Source organism: Leopardus geoffroyi, chromosome D1 (genome assembly GCF_018350155.1).
Source record: "Leopardus geoffroyi isolate Oge1 chromosome D1, O.geoffroyi_Oge1_pat1.0, whole genome shotgun sequence".
Taxonomy (NCBI): domain Eukaryota; kingdom Metazoa; phylum Chordata; class Mammalia; order Carnivora; family Felidae; genus Leopardus; species Leopardus geoffroyi.
The window spans coordinates 203,414-223,329 of NC_059329.1; the positions used below are offsets into that span (position 1 = coordinate 203,414).

General features: G+C 42.2%; 1 protein-coding gene across 4 annotated transcripts in view; it reads right to left on the reverse strand.

Moving 5' to 3' along the window:
- The window catches only part of TRPC6 (transient receptor potential cation channel subfamily C member 6), a 137,860-nt gene that overhangs the window by 63,960 nt on the left and 53,984 nt on the right, over nt 1-19,916 (reverse strand). Inside the window, exon 1 of one of the 4 annotated variants that reach the window (XM_045482598.1) lies at nt 6,425-6,701. The exons of the other annotated variants lie outside the window; for them this stretch is intronic. Coding sequence (XP_045338554.1) covers nt 6,425-6,516 — 92 coding nt within the window. The 5' untranslated portion in view covers nt 6,517-6,701. Of the gene's footprint in view, nt 1-6,424; nt 6,702-19,916 lie in introns of those variants that run through there. 4 annotated transcript variants of the gene reach the window in all.

Genomic DNA, 19,916 nt, shown 5'->3' on the forward strand with positions numbered 1-19,916 from the left:
ATCAAAAGTCTCCCAACAAATAAGAGTCCAGGACCAGATGGCTTCCCAGGGGAGTTCTACCAGACGTTTAAAGCAGAGATAATACCTATCCTTCTCAAGCTATTCCAAGAAATAGAAAGGGAAGGAAAACTTCCAGACTCATTCTATGAAGCCAGTATTACTTTGATTCCTAAACCAGACAGAGACCCAGTAAAAAAAGAGAACTACCGGCCAATATCCCTGATGAATATGGAAGCAAAAATTCTCAATAAGATACTAGCAAATCGAATTCAACGGCATATAAAAAGAATTATTCACCATGATCAAGTGGGATTCATTCCTGGGATGCAGGGCTGGTTCAACATTCGCAAATCAATCAACGTGATACATCACATTAACAAAAAAAAAAGAGAAGAACCATATGATCCTGTCAATCGATGCAGAAAAGGCCTTTGACAAAATCCAGCACCCTTTCTTAATAAAAACCCTTGAGAAAGTGGGATAGAAGGAACATACTTAAAGATCATAAAAGCCATTTATGAAAAGCCCACAGCTAACATCATCCTCAACGGGGAAAAACTGAGAGCTTTTTCCCTGAGATCAGGAACACGACAGGGATGCCCACTCTCACCGCTGTTGTTTAACATAGTGCTGGAAGTTCTAGCATCAGCAATCAGACAACAAAAGGAAATCAAAGGCATCAAAATTGGCAAAGATGAAATCAAGCTTTCGCTTTTTGCAGATGACATGATACTATACATGGAAAATCCGATAGACTCCACCAAAAGTCTGCTAGAATTGATACATGAATTCAGCAAAGTTGCAGGATACAAAATCAATGTACAGAAATCAGTTGCATTCTTATACACTAACAATGAAGCAACAGAAAGACAAATAAAGAAACTGATCCCATTCACAATTGCACCAAGAAGCATAAAATACCTAGGAATAAATCTAACCAAAGATGTAAAGGATCTGTATGCTGAAAACTATAGAAAGCTTATGAAGGAAATTGAAGAAGATTTAAAGAAATGGAAAGACATTCCCTGCTCATGGATTGGAAAAATAAATATTGTCAAAATGTCAATACTACCCAAAGCTATCTACACATGCAATGCAATCCCAATCAAAATTGCACCAGCATTCTTCTCGAAACTAGAACAAGCAATCCTAAAATTCATATGGAAACACAAAAGGCCCCGAATAGCCAAAGGAATTTTGAAGAAGAAGACCAAAGCAGGAGGCATCACAATCCCAGACTTTAGCCTCTACTACAAAGCTGTCATCATCAAGACAGCATGGTATTGGCACAAAAACAGACACATAGACCAATGGAATAGAATAGAAACCCCAGAACTAGACCCACAAACGTATGGCCAACTCATCTTTGACAAAGCAGGAAAGAACATCCAATGGAAAAAAGACAGCCTCTTTAACAAATGGTGCTGGGAGAACTGGACAGCAACATGCAGAAGGTTGAAACTAGACCACTTTCTCACACCATTCACAAAAATAAACTCAAAATGGATAAAGGACCTGAATGTGAGACAGGAAACCATCAAAACCTTAGAGGAGAAAGCAGGAAAAGACCTCTCTGACCTCAGCCGTAGCAATCTCTTACTCGACACATCCCCAAAGGCAAGGGAATTCAAAGCAAAAGTGAATTACTGGGACCTTATGAAGATAAAAAGCTTCTGCACAGCAAAGGAAACAACCAACAAAACTAAAAGGCAACCAACGGAATGGGAAAAGATATTTGCAAATGACATATCGGACAAAGGGCTAGTATCCAAAATCTATAAAGAGCTCACCAAACTCCACACCCGAAAAACAAATAACCCAGGGAAGAAATGGGCAGAAAACATGAATAGACACTTCTCTAAAGAAGACATCCGGATGGCCAACAGGCACATGAAAAGATGTTCAGCGTCGCTCCTTATCAGGGAAATACAAATCAAAACCACACTCAGGTATCACCTCACACCAGTCAGAGTGGCCAGAATGAACAAACCAGGAGACTATAGATGCTGGCGAGGATGTGGAGAAACGGGAACCCTCTTGCACTGTTGGTGGGAATGCAAATTGGTGCAGCCGCTCTGGAAAGCAGTGTGGAGGTTCCTCAGAAAATTAAAAATAGACCTACCCTATGACCCAGCAATAGCACTGCTAGGAATTTATCCAAGGGATACAGGAGTACTGATGCATAGGGGCACTTGTACCCCAACGTTCATAGCAGCACTCTCAACAATAGCCAAATCATGGAAAGAGCCTAAATGTCCATCAACTGATGAATGGATAAAGAATTTGTGGTTTATATACACAATGGAATACTACGTGGCAATGAGAAAAAATGAAATATGGCCTTTTGTAGCAACGTGGATGGAACTGGAGAGTGTGATGCTAAGTGAAATAAGCCATGCAGAGAAAGACAGATACCATATGGTTTCACTCTTATGTGGATCCTGAGAAACTTGGCAGGAACCCATGGGGGAGGGGGAGGAAGAAAAAAAAAAGAGGTTAGAGTGGGAGAGAGCCAAAGCATAAGAGACTGTTAAAAACTGAGAACAAACTGAGGGTTGATGGGGGGTGGGAGGGAGGAGAGGGTGGGTGATGGGTATTGAGGAGGGCACCTTTTGGGATGAGCACTGGGTGTTGTATGGAAACCAATTTTACAATAAATTTCATATAATAAAAAAAAATAATAATAATATAAAAAAAAAAAACAAAAAAAAAACTGAGAACAAACTGAGGGTTGATGGGGGATAGGAGGGAGGTGAGGGTGGGTGATGGGTATTGAGGAGGGCACTTTTTGGGATGAGCACTGGGTGCTGTATGGAAACCAATTTGACAATAAATTTCATATATTGAAAAAAATTAAAATAAATAAAATCGGGATTAATAAGTATAGTTACTTTTAATTGAGTGGACTTTTCTAGGTGTTATTCCTAAATTGCCCCTTTGTTTTTATATGCAAATATTTTCTAGAATTTTCTGAATATCAAAAGATGATTTAATTAAATACTCTTAGTTCCCAATATACAGGGAATGTAGTTTTTAAAGTATAGCTGATTAGGTCATGTTTCTAATGAGTTATACCATTCACTGTATACATAAATGCTGAAGGCATTTACATAAATAAAAAGGCTACAATTCAAAACATTGTATAGATACAAGGCTGTGCAGTCTCTTGTAAACAGTATTGACGCTGGACAAGGAAATATATCTACAATTTTTCAGGAATAAAAATTATTTCTTCTTTGTTCTTTTTCTTTTTTTGCAATGCATTTATTTCCTCCTGAAATCTGCATTTCCCCTGAAAATGCCAAATGGAGTTTCTGGGTTTTGCTCTGTTAAATCACTTCCTCTGCATCTTGGTTAAACACGTTTTCACTAATTTGAAAAACAACACTCGAAACCACTCTATTCAATTAAAATTGAAGCCTCTAGATGCTTAAAAAATTTATGAAGCAAAGTCTTGCTTTGCTTGATCATTTTATACCCATAATGATTGAACTGAGCAAGCAAGTGTTCCTCTGTAACACTGAGGGTAAACGTGAATTTCACAATTTACATTTTTGTGACAAAGTCCCAGTATTGCCTATTAACCAAATAGATTATATGCATTTGTTAAGTGGTCTATGGAGTATGTGTGTGCACGTGACATCTAATTATTTTAATGGACATTCTGCAGCTTTTATAAGAACAGCACTATCTGAAACTTATTCATTAACCAACTTCATGAAATTATTTATTTACAAAAGGATGCGTCTTAAAATGAAGTAACTAAATAATAACTCCTTTTAAGCTGTGTTTCGTACTTTGTTCGGCTTACTGCTAACCCAGATGCTTTCTGGGATGCAATGGAGTATAAACTATTTTTACCAATATCGCCTGTACATCCATATCTATAGCCAGATTTATATCTATTTGAATAAATAAATTTATGTTACATGTGTGTATTCTTCATGCTTTTAAGCACGTGTGATGGAAAAGGTAAAAGGCCAACTAATGGAGTATTAGGCAACGATCAGATCCTGAGAAGCCAACATGCACAGATGGATACCCACATGATCCGCCACTAAAATGCAGATCGTGATGCAGCGTGTGAGTATTTACAAATACGATCTCATTATGAAATACTTTGGTTAAAAATTATCTTCAAAATGCAAATAATAGCTCAGAGTGCTTCCAGCCTCAATACTACATGGGTAAAGCATGACAAAGAACTGCTTAGCTTGGCCTTGGGCACACATTAAACGCTCCATAAAAGCTCTTATCATCATTTTATTATCGCTGTTGTCACTATTAACTCTTACAGGAAGTCTGTTTTCTCTTATCACAGAAATCACTGGGGCTGTGGACCACTGCCTTGGCCGTGGGGAGTATTCTCAGCCTGGGCACGTTACAATGATGTATGTGAAATTAAACACACTTACGGGTGTGAGTTCATAAGTAAATATGCCAATAAAAATTATTTGAGCCAAGCACAAAACGTTCTTAGGTGTTTCCGGGAAGTTTAAGTTGACCTAAGAGTGCATATGAAGGAATAATTTATAAACTAATACCACAGGATGACTGGCATCTGGAATACTGAAACAGTAGTGATTCTTCCAAAGCTACACATCCTGGAGACATGAACCACGGACAGTCACGGTTTTCCTCCTTTTAACTCCTAATGAACTGAACTGCAGTTGAAACTAAGCAATAAAAAAGCACACCTTCTCAGGAATTCCCAAGTTCTTTAAATACCAGACTTGTGAATCCATAGGATTTCACTTTGTGACACAGAGGCTTAAAGATCAAAAGGCTACAAAAGCTTCACACTTCAGGAAAAGCCGAGTGAGATCAGGAAGGATTAACGGAGGGCACAGACTGCCCACGGGAGCAGCAGCGGTCACACCCCAGCCTGGACACGGAGGGGATGGAAATCTACGCCAGGTGCCGGGGCAGCGTCCCGCGTGAACGCCCTGCCTCTGGAGCATTCTCCTAAGGGAACCAGCACGGGCTGCTGCTTCATGACAGAAAACTGAATGGTCTGGGTGAAAGCATGAGCGCACACCGAGCTGTCCTTTTTGTCCTTTGAGAAGGTCCTCTGATACACACAGTGTTCTTAAAATTGTTTGCTTTAACTCAGAATCATCTAAAGGCAAAGTGAATCAATGCTGAAGACTGGGCAGAATAGACTGCTGTTCAGAACTGGATAATCTCAGAACCAGGAAGAATTTCAGAAAACATTTATTTGTGAAATACTTAGACACCACTTACGTGTGCCTGCCAGGCGCATTCCAGACTGTGTCCTGTACATAACAACCCAGTCCTCACTAGAATCCTACGCAGCACTTTCTGTGGGCGTCTCCACTGCACAGAGGGGTCACTCACTAAGGGACACAAGCACAAGCGAGTTCCTCTTGGGCGCCCAGCTCCTATGAGGCAGAGCAGGGACGGAGCCCGGGAAGTCTGCCTGCAGCCTGCATGCTTCACCCCCTCACCTGGGTAGGCTGTTAGCTGGGCTCTGGGGCTGAAAGGCTCTGACACTGCAGACGGCCAGCACACAGGGTGTCTGTTCTGACACATATTTTGGTTCCCAATTCGGACTCTAAGAACATCTGACGGTTGTTGGCACAGGAAGGTTATTTGCCAGTTGCTTTTCCTGAATCCCAGGAACATAATGAGGGGGTGGAAGTAATTTGAGGCTTTTTGTATTTAACTCAGTTTTACCGCCTGCTGTGTTTTCAACCAATGTGAACACACGGGCCCACATCAACAACTGTTGCCCACTCACCCCCGTGCCCAGTCCTCAGTGTTGATGCTACATGTTCCACGTTCCTCTTCGCATCCGCCACAACCAACCCAGCCCCTCTCCTCCCTGGTCTCCCTGCTGCGCTGAAGCCCCGGAGCGGCTTACCCATGTGCTTGCAGAGCACCCTCTTGGCCTCCTCTCGGCCTGTTTTAGCCACCGCAGAGACAGAGGGCAGAAGCCGGCTCTGCAGGTCAGCAAGGGGACAAATACCCTACAACAGGGGCATCGTCACACGGAGAAGGACCAAAATCAGACTAATCACTTGTGATACAGAAGCAAAAGCAAGGACAGAGGTCAGGCCCAGGAGCCGTACAGTTGGACCCATGGCACGTTTCTCGGCAGCTCAACCCCTGGAGCCTCTGCTGGAAGGTCCCTTCCAAGGCGTGGGGAGGGACTCTGGCAGCTGGCATTCATAATTCTGTCTTTCCTTTAAACAGAGCCCTTAAACTTATATAAGCATCAGGCCCTATAAAGCCTAGATCAGCTCATGGTTAAAGCTATGGTTTTAATCACACCTTCAAGTGGCATTCGGTTCAGCTACTTGGAAACTAGAAATCAGACAAAATGCATCTCTTGTGTCACACAGACAGCCTCCTAGCACCTCGGAGAAACTCTCACTTTGTTCTATAAACTACGGAGAATAACCTGCGTCGGAGGCAGACCTTCTCCCTTCCTCTTTGCTTGCTAGATTCCTTCGTGCTAGACGCTACGTGCCAAACTGGAAGCTTCCACTCCATCTAGTGCTGGAGGCTGCTCTCCCAGGACAGGTCCCTGCAGTCAGGACGTTTTCTCAGACCCTGCCCTTCCCCAGCGTCTGGTACTGCTCTCGCTCAGCTCGCTCTCACTTCTAGTGTAACCCGCGCTGCTGCCCACGCTCAGTATCGCTGTAAGATACAACCACAGGAATTGTTGTAAAGTTATGTAAACCACACCACCCTAAAACAGACAAGTCCATCTACAGTTACATTTCGATAGTGCCAAGGGAGGTAATAATAATAAGTAACTGAATGATAAGACAGGCAAAAGATCAATAGCTCCATACATTCTTGATCTAGTTGAAGATTCAATAAAAACCAATATGCATTTAGAAATAATGGTTCGTTTAGCAAGAGATGGCTCATGTCCCTTTAACACACCCACTTCACAGCAAAGTGATGTTTTAATCCAGCATGATTTTTCAGAAGTTGAAACAATGGCTTATTAGGAAATCCTGACTTGCACAGCAGAAAGTGTGTGTAGCTCACACACAGCTGTAACATTTATGTGAGAAAACAGACACATTCACATCATTTGGGATGCCACAGCATTAAGAAAGGCAGAATAACATAAAGAGGAGTTCAAAAGTTTCCAGAATGCTCGAGGTAAGATGTTCTGGTTAATTTACTTTTGTGGTTACCTTAGTTACTAGTCAAAGAATTCATGCATTCTATTTTTTGCTTTAGAAAAACCTCTGTTCTTGAAAGTCTTCATACAAGAGTTTATCAACTTCTGTGCCATGCCAATTCAATCCATTTTTTTTTTCATGACTTGGGACTGCAGAGGACTATAGGATCATTATTTGGAACAACCTCAAATATGGGAAATGTAGAAAACTGGGCTGACTCTACGCATGACTTGGTAGTTTTGTAAAATTTTAGTAAAATCGATGATAATAGACTTCTTCCCCATTATGGTTTGCCTAGTCTGTTGATAACAGAACATAAAAGCATGACTAACTGAGAGTACTAGTTAACCAGCTTTTACTGGGTTAGAAGTAAGGATGGAGGGGCACCTGGGTGGCTCACTTGGTTAAGCAACTGACTCTTAATTTGGGCTCAGGTCAGGATATCACAGTTAGTGAGACTGAGCCCCACATCAGCTTCGGTGCTGACAGTGCGGAGCCTGCTTGAGATTCTCTCTCCCTCTCTCCCTGCCCCTCCCCGACTTGTGCGAGCTCTCTCTCAAAAAAAGGAAGGAAGGAAGGAAGGGAGGGAGGGAGGAAGGAAGGAAGGAAGGAAGGAAGCAGAGGAAGGAAGGAAGGAAGGAAGGAAGGAAGGAAGGGAAGAAGGAAGGGAGCAGAGGAAGGAAGGAAGGAAGGAAGGGAGGAAGGAAGGAAGGGAGGAAGGAAGGAAGGAAGGAAGGAAGGAAGGAAGGAAGGAAGGAAGCCGAGGAAGGAAGGAAGGAAGAAGGAAGGGAGGGAGGGAGGGAGGGAGGGAGCAGAGGAAGGAAGGAAGGAAGGAAGGAAGCAGAGGAAGGAAGGAAGGGAGGAAGGAAGGAAGGAAGGAAGGGAAGAAGGAAGGAAGGAAGGAAGGAAGGAAGGAAGGAAGGAAGGAAGCAGAGGAAGGAAGGAAGGAAGGAAGGAAGGAAGGAAGGAAGGGAAGAAGGAAGGAAGGAAGGAAGGAAGCAGAGGAAGGAAGGAAGGAAGAAGGAAGGGAGGGAGGGAGGGAGGAAGGAAGGAAGGAAGGAAGGAAGCAGAGGAAGGAAGGAAGGAAGAAGGAAGGGAGGGAGGGAGGGAGGGAGGGAGCAGAGGAAGGAAGGAAGGAAGGAAGGAAGGAAGGAAGGGAAGAAGGAAGGGAGCAGAGGAAGGAAGGAAGGAAGGAAGGGAGGAAGGAAGGAAGGGAGGAAGGAAGGAAGGAAGGAAGGAAGGAAGGAAGGAAGGAAGCAGAGGAAGGAAGGAAGGAAGAAGGAAGGGAGGGAGGGAGGGAGGGAGGGAGGGAGGGAGCAGAGGAAGGAAGGAAGGAAGGAAGGGAAGAAGGAAGGGAGCAGAGGAAGGAAGGAAGGAAGGGAGGAAGGAAGGAAGGGAGGAAGGAAGGAAGGAAGGAAGGAAGGAAGGAAGGAAGGAAGGAAGCAGAGGAAGGAAGGAAGGAAGAAGGAAGGGAGGGAGGGAGGGAGGGAGGGAGCAGAGGAAGGAAGGAAGGAAGGAAGGAAGGAAGGAAGGAAGGAAGGAAGCAGAGGAAGGAAGGAAGGGAGGGAGGGAGGGAGGGAGGGAGCAGAGGAAGGAAGGAAGGAAGGAAGGAAGGAAGGAAGGAAGGGAAGAAGGAAGGGAGCAGAGGAAGGAAGGAAGGAAGGAAGGAAGGAAGGGAGGAAGGAAGGAAGGGAGGAAGGAAGGAAGGAAGGAAGGAAGGAAGGAAGCAGAGGAAGGAAGGAAGGAAGAAGGAAGGGAGGGAGGGAGGGAGGGAGGGAGCAGAGGAAGGAAGGAAGGAAGGAAGGGAAGAAGGAAGGGAGCAGAGGAAGGAAGGAAGGAAGGGAGGAAGGAAGGAAGGGAGGAAGGAAGGAAGGAAGGAAGGAAGGAAGGAAGGAAGGAAGGAAGCAGAGGAAGGAAGGAAGGAAGAAGGAAGGGAGGGAGGGAGGGAGGGAGGGAGCAGAGGAAGGAAGGAAGGAAGGGAGGGAGGGAGGGAGCAGAGGAAGGAAGGAAGGAAGGAAGGAAGGAAGGAAGGAAGGAAGGAAGGAAGGAGGAAGGGAGGGAGGGAGGGAAGGAAGGGAAGAAGGGAGGGAGGAAGTTAGGATGGTTAATTAAACGACCTGCCTGGAAAAGTTTTGAGAATTGATAGGCAAATTAATGACTACGAATGTGAGAATATCCTAGAAATAATATTCCCTTAAGTATAAAATAGATGGCATCACACTCGGTTTCAATAAATGCAAAGATTAGAGTAAGGAAGGTAGCAGACTTTTTTCTGCCCCAGTCCCCTATATTTAGACCGTCATTCCCTCATCCATTCAGTCAATGTTTAATCAGTATCTGCTACGTGTTGGGAAATGGGATAATTTGGGGAATAGGCAAGACAGGTTCTCTCTTCATGAAACCTCGAGGTTAGGGGAAAACTGGCTCAAAAATGTAATTACCATGCTCACAGTGTTCCTGAGAAGTTTAGGGTGCTACACACTCAGGCTGTCTTCTCTAATCTAGGGTAAAGATCTGGAAAATCTTCCTGGAAAAAGTGATACTTCAGTTGAAATCTGAAACCCAGAGGAATAATAAGATATTGCAGCTGAAAGAGAATGCATTATAGAAAGAGAAAACTATTAATGTGATGGCCCCTAAGACGCTGGCATGTTTGAGGAGCCAAACATAGCCGGTAGGGCTGGACAACCAGAAATCTGGCCGGGAAGCTGGCCCTTAGGGCTCAAGTGTCAGCCAGGGCCACATCCTTCAAGCCGCTGTGGCTATTCCTGGATTCTGGGGAGCCAGCGATGGGTTTACGCCATGGAGTGGTGCCATCACATTGTTTTGAGAGCTCATAGGAAGACAGGATAAAGGGTGGAAGTGGCAGATGCAAGACCGTTTAGGACACTACCACTGTGCTCCGCATGCGAGATGGCCGCACTGCGGGGACGGCGAGGAGCGACAGATGTGAGGGACACTTGGAAGGCAGAATTGGCAGGATTTTTAGACTGACCGGCTGTGAGTGAGGAATTAAGGACTGAAGGGGTTAAACGCTCACCAGGTGTATGGACTGAATGTCCAGGGTTAGAGTGGAGCCATCACACCTAGAAGTAGGACTTCAGGGATGCCTGGGTGGCTCAGTCGATACACGTCCAACTTCAGCTCAGGTCATGATCTCACGGTTCGTGGGTTCAAGCCCCACATTGGGCTCTGCGTTGACAGCTCGGAGCCTGGAGCCTGCTTCAGATTCTGTGTCTCCTTCTCTCTCTGCCCCTGCCCCACTCACACTCTGTCTCTCAAAAATGAATAAATGTTAAAAAAATTTTTTTAGAAGTAGGATTTCAGGGCAAAATCATGCAGTGTGGAGGGTCACTTCCTTGGGGATTTTTTTTTTTTTTTTTGAGAGAGGGGCTGGGGGAAGTGCTCACAGCGGAGAGGAGAAAAAGAATCTCAAATCTCAAGCAGGCCCGATGCTCAGCGCAGAGACCCATGCTGGGCTCAATCCTGTGAGCAAAAATCAAGAGTCGAGGCTCAACTGACCAAGCCATCCAGGTACTCCCCTTTGGAAAATCTTTGAACATAATTTTACCTTTTAATATTTATATACAATTGTAAATATATCCCTAGATATATTCATTTACCTTACCCCCATTATAACATAACAGTCTCAAAATAACAATACCAACACTACTATCACGTATAAAGCCCCTGGGAGCCTGTTTTCTGGCATTTGGACTACCCTCCATGTAAGCACATGGCCATCATACACTCTCTCCCCTTCCATGTCCTGCGGTCCCAGTTCCAAAAGTAACCATATATTTTTTTTTTTTCGACGTTTATTTATTTTTGAGACGGAGAGAGACAGAGCACGAATGGGGGAGGGGCAGAGAGAGCGGGAGACACAGAATCGGAAACAGGCTCCAGGCTCTGAGCCATCAGCCCAGAGCCCGACGCGGGGCTCGAACTCACAGACCGCGAGATCGTGACCTGGCTGAAGTCGGACGCTTAACCGACTGCGCCACCCAGGCGCCCCTGAAAAGTAACCATATATTAAATGCCACCACAAAGCCTCATTCTGGTTTCTCTAGTCATCTGGAGAGTCAGGAGCACGTTCTCTGAAAGCTTCCTCAGAAACCTATCTTGAGAACTATTTCCCTGAGTTCCTGTATGTTGTTCAGTTTGTCTGTACCTCTTATATCTAAAGGTCAGTTTGCTGGATATAAGATCCCTGGCTAACGTTTCTTTCCTGGAGCATCTTAAATGTGTTACCTCATTTTCTGCTAGCATAAAATACTGCTGTCAAAAAAGGCCTGATAATAATCTGATTTTTCTGTCCTTATAAATCACTTGCCAGTTTGCCTCAATGCCCAATCAGCATTTTCTTTGAAGTGCAATAATTTTACTAGAATGTAGCTTGATGTTGGTCACTCTGGGTTGATATTCTTAGGTGCTCGCTGTGTTTTCCACATACAACTTCAAACACACTCGAGAAGTTTTCTTGAGTTACTCTCGTAAGTGGCTTTTTTCTGTTCCCTGGCTCCATTTTTAATTTTTCCAGAGACCTCAATTATCTTTATGTCAAGTCTTTATGTTGAATTGCATATTCTCCATGTTTTTGTGACTTTCTCTCATCCTTCTTTAAATTACCTTCTTCTCTCTTTTATATTCAACACATTGTCTGTTTCCACCTTTTGTTTCTCTTAAAGCACGCTCTATTGTATTTATTTCTTGTGCTACATTTTTTAAATTTCTAAAACCTCAGTTTTCTTACCTCCATTCTGAAATTTTCTCATTCTGCTTAATATTGTTCTTTCACATTCTGTGTCATATTTTTGCCCTTTAGTTTGTTTTTGGGAAAAGGCTATGTCTATACTTTTCTGTTGCCTGTTTCACCTGAATTTAGTCTCTGAACTTTTAGAAGGAGGCACAGTTCAGGGAAACTTGGCTACTGTCACGGAGCTCCCTCTTCTGTTGCTTTTGAACAGCGGCATGCTTCCTGAGATTTCCGGGTTCTGTGCCTCTCCCAGATTGGGTGAGGCTGAATGGTCCCCCAAAGTTGCCTGTGTCCTAATCCCCGGGACCTGCAAATATGTAAGTCACATAGAAAAATGGAGTCTGCAGGTGTAAGAACATTGATTGACCATAAAATAAAACAAGGGAGAGAGCCAGCAATTATCCATGTAAACCCAACCTAATCCCATGAGCCCTTACAGCACAGGACTTTCTCCACCTGGAGGAAGGAGAGATGAGGTAGAACCAGACACAAGAGCAAGATGACATGTGAGAAGGAGAAGATGAGGAGGGCCACACAGCACAGAACGTTCGCAGGCTCCAGAGACAGAGAATGAGTCTTGGAACACACACCAAGGACGTTGGACCCTCAACCACTGGGCTGTGCCATTGACCTGAATGGGTGTGGACGTGGATTCTTCCTAGAACCTTCTGGAAATAGCCCAGACGGCTGATGCCTTGGTTTCAGACTCAGAAGAGGGAACCAGCAGAGACCACCCAGAATTCTGAAGTACCGATCTGTGAGATGATATATTTATGTTGTTTTAAGTTACTACATCCGTGGCAATGTTTTGCAGTACTAACTGAAAACGAACACACCCACTTTCTTTTCATGGAGTTTATTATTTAGAGCAGTTGTGGGCTCACAGGAATGTTGAGCAGAAGGTATATCCCTTGCCCCACTTGTCGACAGCCTCTTCTATCATCAACACCCTCTACCAGAGTGGCGCCTTTCTCAGACCAGATGACCCTGCACGGACATACCAATGTCACCCAAAGACCCAGTTTACATTGGGGTTCTCCTGGCGCGGGGCTTCCTATGACTTTAGACAAACATATAATGACGCGTTAGTGTCGTACAGAATGGTTTCACTGCCCCAAAGTCGTCTGTACTGCGCCTGTCCATCCCTCCCTGCCCTCCAGCAACCACAGCTCTTTTTATTGTCTCCACAGTCTCGTCTTTTCCAGAATGTCACAGACTTGGAACCATACAGACTGGAGCCTTTTCAGATCAGCTTCTCTGACTTAGGAAAACCCGTGTAAGGTTTTTCACGGCTCGTCCACTTCCATTTGAACCTTGTTTTCCTTTCTCGGTCATCTTTGCCATGTTAATTTTAACTCCACTCCTCATTGTGAGCTCTCATCCCGGAAAGCAGCTCTGCAGGCTGAGTTTTGAGACCTCACGGGGTCCAGACCTCTCCTGTGTCTAAGAGTCACCAGAAGCCCTGTCCTGGACTCCACCGCCATTCCCGCACCCACTGCTGGCTGTTGTGAGCTGACCTGCCCTGCTCCTCGGAGGCCACGCAGGGTGTCCCTCTGTTTTCTGCAAGACACTGACACCAAGCAGGCCAGGGGGCTGCTGCTGGTTTATCTCATCAGCCTGCACTTGTGTGGTTTGTGGAGATACTTTGTCACCAGTTTGATGCCCATGTGGTCCATCAGTTTTTGGTTTTGCTAAATCATTGTCTGTGCGAGTTGGAAGACATTAAAAATGTTGCATCTTCTGTTGTCACCGTCCTCTCAGAATCCTGCTCCTAATCTAGACATACTTCCGAAAAATTGTTTGTAAAATTACTCTTCAAAATTAGGACACATTTGAGGTCATGTGTAGTGGTTTCCATTGTATTTTTAGTCTGCTTTTTCATGATGACTATTGATATTGCACACTTTCCTTTGTGTTTATTCCTCATCCTTATGTGTTTTTTGAGGAAGAATCTATTAAAATTTTTTGCTCATTAAAAAAAAAAATTAGGCCACATTTCAATCACCAAGTGGCAGCTCCTCTTGTAAAGAAATTTAGTAGTCTGCTTCTTTGTAAGGACATTTACTTACAATATATTTACTTATGTCACAGGACATCGACTTTGTGAATCTGGGGTGTCTATGAAGCGAGGCCATCTGCATATTACTGACAAGGTGCATCGATTCTGAGAAAATGGCAAGTGGTGAAGGCAACAGCCATTCAGAGACAATCACTGAAGTTTCAGGGGGATTGTTCATCTTTGTTCTGCAATTAATCATTGATTTGAAATACTATTTCCTTTTTCAAGCTTCCAGTTACGTCAAAAACCAGCAAGGAATTGTGTGAGTTACATAAGGAGATGAAAAAGTTATTCAAAACTTCTTAGTCCCTCTTAGCAATGAGCTATGCATAGGTATAAAACTTTCGATTTTCCAGGAAATGCTGAAACAATTATCAGCAGTGGAAATGAGGCAGCACCGTGGGGCAGACCCACGGAAGACTGCCTGGGGCCTCTGCTCTCCAGCTGCAGTGGGAAAGGGTATCAGCCGACTCAGAGCAGATGAAGAAACAGAAAATAGTGCAGGGTCTAAAAACTAATTTGAGAACTAGGTAGGTTTAGGTACTCAAAGCAGTTATCTTTTACGTTTTTATGACTCTTAAAGACACGAAAGGCAAGACATGGTATACTTTACAGTACATATTTAAATTTTGTATCATATGCAATTTTTCCAAGATTAGGTAGTGTTAAAAGTCCACATTGGGGTGCCTGGGTGGCTCAGTCGGTTAAGAGTCTGACTTCGGCTCAGGTCATGATCCCAGGTTTCACGGGTTCAAGTCCCACGTCAGGTTCTGTGCTGACAGCTTGAAGCCTGGAGCCTGGTTTTGATTCTGTGTCTCCCTCTCTCTCTGCCCCTCCCCCACTCAAGCTCTGTCTCTCTCTCTCTCAAAAAAAAAAAAAAAAAAAAAAAGTCCACATTTATCTTATACGTCCAGAGCATACTGAAATTGATTCTTGTTTATCTGTGTGTCATACCTAAACATGACGGGGGCAGGGGGAAAGGATGATACAGGGTGAGGGAATTCTTCATGCATGATCTCTGATCAGAGGCTCCACACATGCCCACTTATGCCAAGGACTGCAAAACACGTTGGAGGATGCTGGGCTGGAGGATGCCTTTTCCAAACACCACTCAGTGCTGGAGAAAACCAGCATTACTCTACTAGTATTCTTCACAATGTAGGAACTAAAAGATCAGAGTATGTCAACATATATGCATGTTTAGCATTGTTGATGACAATGTGTGCTCAAGTGGCCTAGAGTGGGGACCTTAAGCAGAACTCCTCCAAGCAGGATCCACCCCTGTACTTTCTATTATTTAAAAATTTTTTTTTAATTTTTTTTTCAACGTTTATTTATTTTTGGGACAGAGAGAGACAGAGCATGAATGGGGGAGGTGCAGAGAGAGAGGGAGACACAGAATCGGAAACAGGCTCCAGGCTCCGAGCCATCAGCCTAGAGCCCGACGCGGGGCTTGAACTCACGGACCGCGAGATCGTGACCTGGCTGAAGTCGGACGCTTAACCGACTGCGCCACCCAGGCGCCCCTATTTTAAAATTTTTAATGTGCCTGAAAGTCTGGGGTATCTGGAAATACCAGGTAACTTTTGGACAACTCAGATTTGGATCAGCAATTGTCCAAATGTTAACAGCAGAGTGGCTGGTAGATGCTCTATGAGAAGAGAGGACAGATCTCTAGATAAAGTCTTAAAATAACTGAAATTAGAACCCTTATTATATTTAGTTTACTGATTGTCTCCAGTGTCTACTTTCTTGGTCTCTACTGTCCTCACCATTGTAATTCAAGGACACAATCATCTGGGATACAGAGTCAAACAGAAGTGCAGGGTCTGTTGGGCACCAGTCTCAGGCACTCATCTAAATAGGTAATAAATTATCACTGCAACCAACCATAAACTAACTCCTCATGAATGAAAAAAAATGTAAATTGGTCACTCTGTTTAGTCACAGTGATGAACACAGTGCTCTTAAATGAAAGTCTAAAAACATATCCTGCTGAGACATCTAGCTCAGCTGGGTAGTTTGAAAGTTTGTCTTGTGTAAATACTGATTTCAACTGGCTGATAATCACTACTAAAACCAGCAGTCACACCCCGCTGATATTCAGAAACCAAATGATGCCTGTAGCATGATTTTTACCTTCACTGAGTGCTTCATTATCTAAAATTTAAACCTATCATGAGTGTTAAAAAGTAACATTACTAAGAAAAACATAAAACAAAACTGAAGAGAGAACAGTGTCAACTAAAAAGTAAAAATATTTTGCTTTGAGGCCAATAAATAAATTATCCAAACAAATTTCGAACAAGTCTCTATAGCTACATTCTCTAAGCTACCATTATGCTTAGTGAATGTGATGTGTGTATAATTATAAATTATTTAAAAAAGGAAATGAAAGATGAACCTAAATAGATTCACTTTCTATGGACATTAGACCTCAACGTAAGAGATAAATCTTTAAAAGAAAATAAATGAGAAAATATTTGTGACTTTAAATTAGACAAAGATTTCTTAGCATGAAACCACTAAAAATTGATAAACTACACATCATCAAAATTAAAACCTTCTGCTCTTTTATAGACACCCAGAAAGTGGACAAGCTACACACAGCGGAAAAATATTTACAAAGCACATATGTGACAAAGAACTTGTGTCCAGAATATATAAAGAACTCCTATAACTCAGTAAGACAAATTCTCCAAAAAATGGACAAAAAATTTAGAAGACATTTCAACAAAGTAAATATAGAAATGGCCAATAAGCACATGAAAAAAAAAAAAAACTCAACTTAACTAATAATCAAAAGGATAATTACAAAGACTGACAATACCAAGCTTGTCAAGAGTGTGGAGCACCTGGACTTATACATTGCTGCTGGAAAATGCAAAAATGTACAGCTACTTTGAAAAGTACTTTGGCAGTTTCTAATAAAGTTAAACATACACTTACCCAATGACTCATAAATCCTACCCCAAGATAAATGAAAACATATGCTCAACAAGTGATTGCATGCAAATATTCAGAGCAACTCTATTCATAATCAAGAACCAGCTATGACCCAGCAACTGCACTACTAGGTATTTATCCAAGGGATACAGGTGTGCTGTTTTGAAGGGACACAGGTACCTCAATGTTTAGAGCAGCACTGTCAACAATAGCCAAAGTATGGAAAGAGCCCAAATGTCCACTGATGGATGAATGGATAAAGAAGATATGGTGTGTGTGTGTATAGATATAGATAGATATAGATATAGATATAGATATAGATATAGATATAGATATAGATATAGATATAGATATAGATATAGATATAAATAGATATAGATATAGATATAGATATAGATATAGATATAGATATAGATATAGATATAGATATAGATATAGATATATACAATGGAGTATTGCTCGGCAATCAAAAAGAATGAAATCTTGCCATTTGCAACTACTTGGATGGAACTAGAGGGTATTATGCTAAGCGAAATTAGAGAAAGACGAATATATGACTTCACTCGTATGAGGACTTTAAGATACAAAACAGATGAACATAAGGGAAGGGAAGCAAAATAATACAAAAACAGGGAGGGGAACAAAACATAAGAGACTCTTAAATATGGAGAACAAACAGAGGGTTACTGAACAGGTTATGGGAGGGGGAATGGTCCAAATGGGTAAGGGGCACTAAGGAATCTACTCCTGAAATCACTGTTGCACTATATGCTAGCTAACTTGGATGTAAATTAAAAAAAAAAAATTCAATAAAAAGAAAGAAACCCTGGAAACAACTCAAATGTCCATTAACTAGTGAATAGACAAGTTGGTATATTCATCCAATGAAATGCTACTCATTAATAAAAATAAATGAACTATGTTCAAAAACATTCTGCTGAGCTACAAAGGCCAGAAACAAAAAGTATGTGTGACTTTAAAAAACAAAAAGTATGTGTGATTCTACTTGTTTGGCAGTCTAGAAAAGGTAAAATTATAGGGACAAAAAAATAGGTCAGTGATTACAGGGGCATGGGATCAAGAGAGGGAAGTGATTGCCAAGAGATAAGAGGGAAATTCTGAAGTGATAAAATGTTCTATATCCTGATTTTGTTGGTAGTTTAATGACTGCATGCATTTGCCAAAACCTATTGAACCATATGCTTAGGGTGAATTTTATTGTATTTAATTTCTAACTCAATAAAAATTTTTCTAAAATTAGATTTCAGGCCAAGTGAATCATTGAGATCCTTTAAAATGCTGTGGGAATTTACTGTTCAATTTATTTACTGAACAATTTTTTGTTCAAATATTGCTGCCAGTGAACACTTCTCCAATGAACCACACACAGTCATCTTCAATAAATGACATGTTTAGACTTAAGATGAGCAATGTCTGAAGGAAAATCTAATTATTAGCTTGCCTTGATCCCACACATCAATATCCAGTGCCAAAAAGTAATATAGAAAGCAGATATTTGCCCAGTGTCTTCATATCACTTGTGACTTTTTGGACTCTCAAGGAATGGAGTTGGAGTACCAGCAGTCTGCTATATGTACAAACTCTGTCCTATCATTTAACTTACTTTAGGAATTTGTTGGGTTTGATTTGTAAAGATCACCTACTCCTTTAGGTCTGTGACTCCTGTAAGAGTTATGTTTCTGAACAAGAAATAGGTCTGTACTGATATTTATTCACACCCACATCATGTATGTGTACCCATAATATGGCCACCATATTTGAAGAAAAAATTGATATGTTCACAACACACACGGCCTGTGCTTTATGATCCATAAAATAGCTTTCTTGAGGCATCACATCGAATAGTCTGCTTGGGCCTGTTGAATGCTAGTCCAATACTCTGCTAACTATCAGAGAATCTCCTGGTGAAAACCACACAGCTGGATAAAGCACACATCCACTTTAGCACCAGCACGTTACTTACAGTTCAGCGACCACATTAGAAGTTCTTCACCATTCCTTAACACACGGCTGGTGATGATGGTCATTTTCTTCTTCCCACAACCACTACCTCTCTCCGTTTGCTTTATTCTACGGAGACCGACTTTATTTTTCACATCAGCTACTAAACAAAGGCAGGAGTTTCACCTGACCCTTCATCCTTGTGGTATGCTTAGTGCCATCTGGTTTTCACACAGATGGGCCCTCTGTTTATTTGTTTTGCCTGTGACTATCAGCTTGGTCCATGCTATGAATAGAGCAATGCAGAAGAGGAGAAAGAAAAGGTGGATTATTTGAATTCATCCAAGAAGGAGAAAAGTGATGAGTCTGGCAACACACCGCAGAGCTCTTTATACTCATGCTCACTGAGAAGATAAAGGCAGCAAATGCAAAGATTTCCAGGGAACATGGAGGTCCTTCAGTAACAATTTAATGAATAAATACATGTATAAATGAACAAATGAGTGAAGAAAGTGGCCAGAGAAATTGCAGTTTGATCCCAGATTTTCAACTTAGTACCTGAAAATATGGACAAGCCACTTAATCTTTCTGAGCCTTGTGTTACTTTCATCTACAACATGGCAATAATATCACTTACTTTGCAAAACGGATTTGAAGATTAAACATAATGTACATAAAGCATCTCACACATCATTTGGGAAGTACTGAATTTCATAAAAGTAAAGTGCAGCTGCAGGAAAAAATGTTTGATAAAATTCAACTTCTATTTGTGATTAAAAAAAAAAAAAGTCTCTTACCAAACCAGGAATAGATGGGAACTTAGTCTGACAAAACATAGCTATCAAAAACCAGGAAATGCAAAGGGCCAAGTGCAGCTGAGAAACTCTTAAAGGAAGAGAACACGTTGGAAAGACTTGCCCTATGAGATAAGACTGACTGTAGTACAGACATATAATATTGACATAGTGGTAGAAAAGCAGACCAAAAGAACAGAATAAAGTAGTATCAACAGACCTATGGAAATTTTATA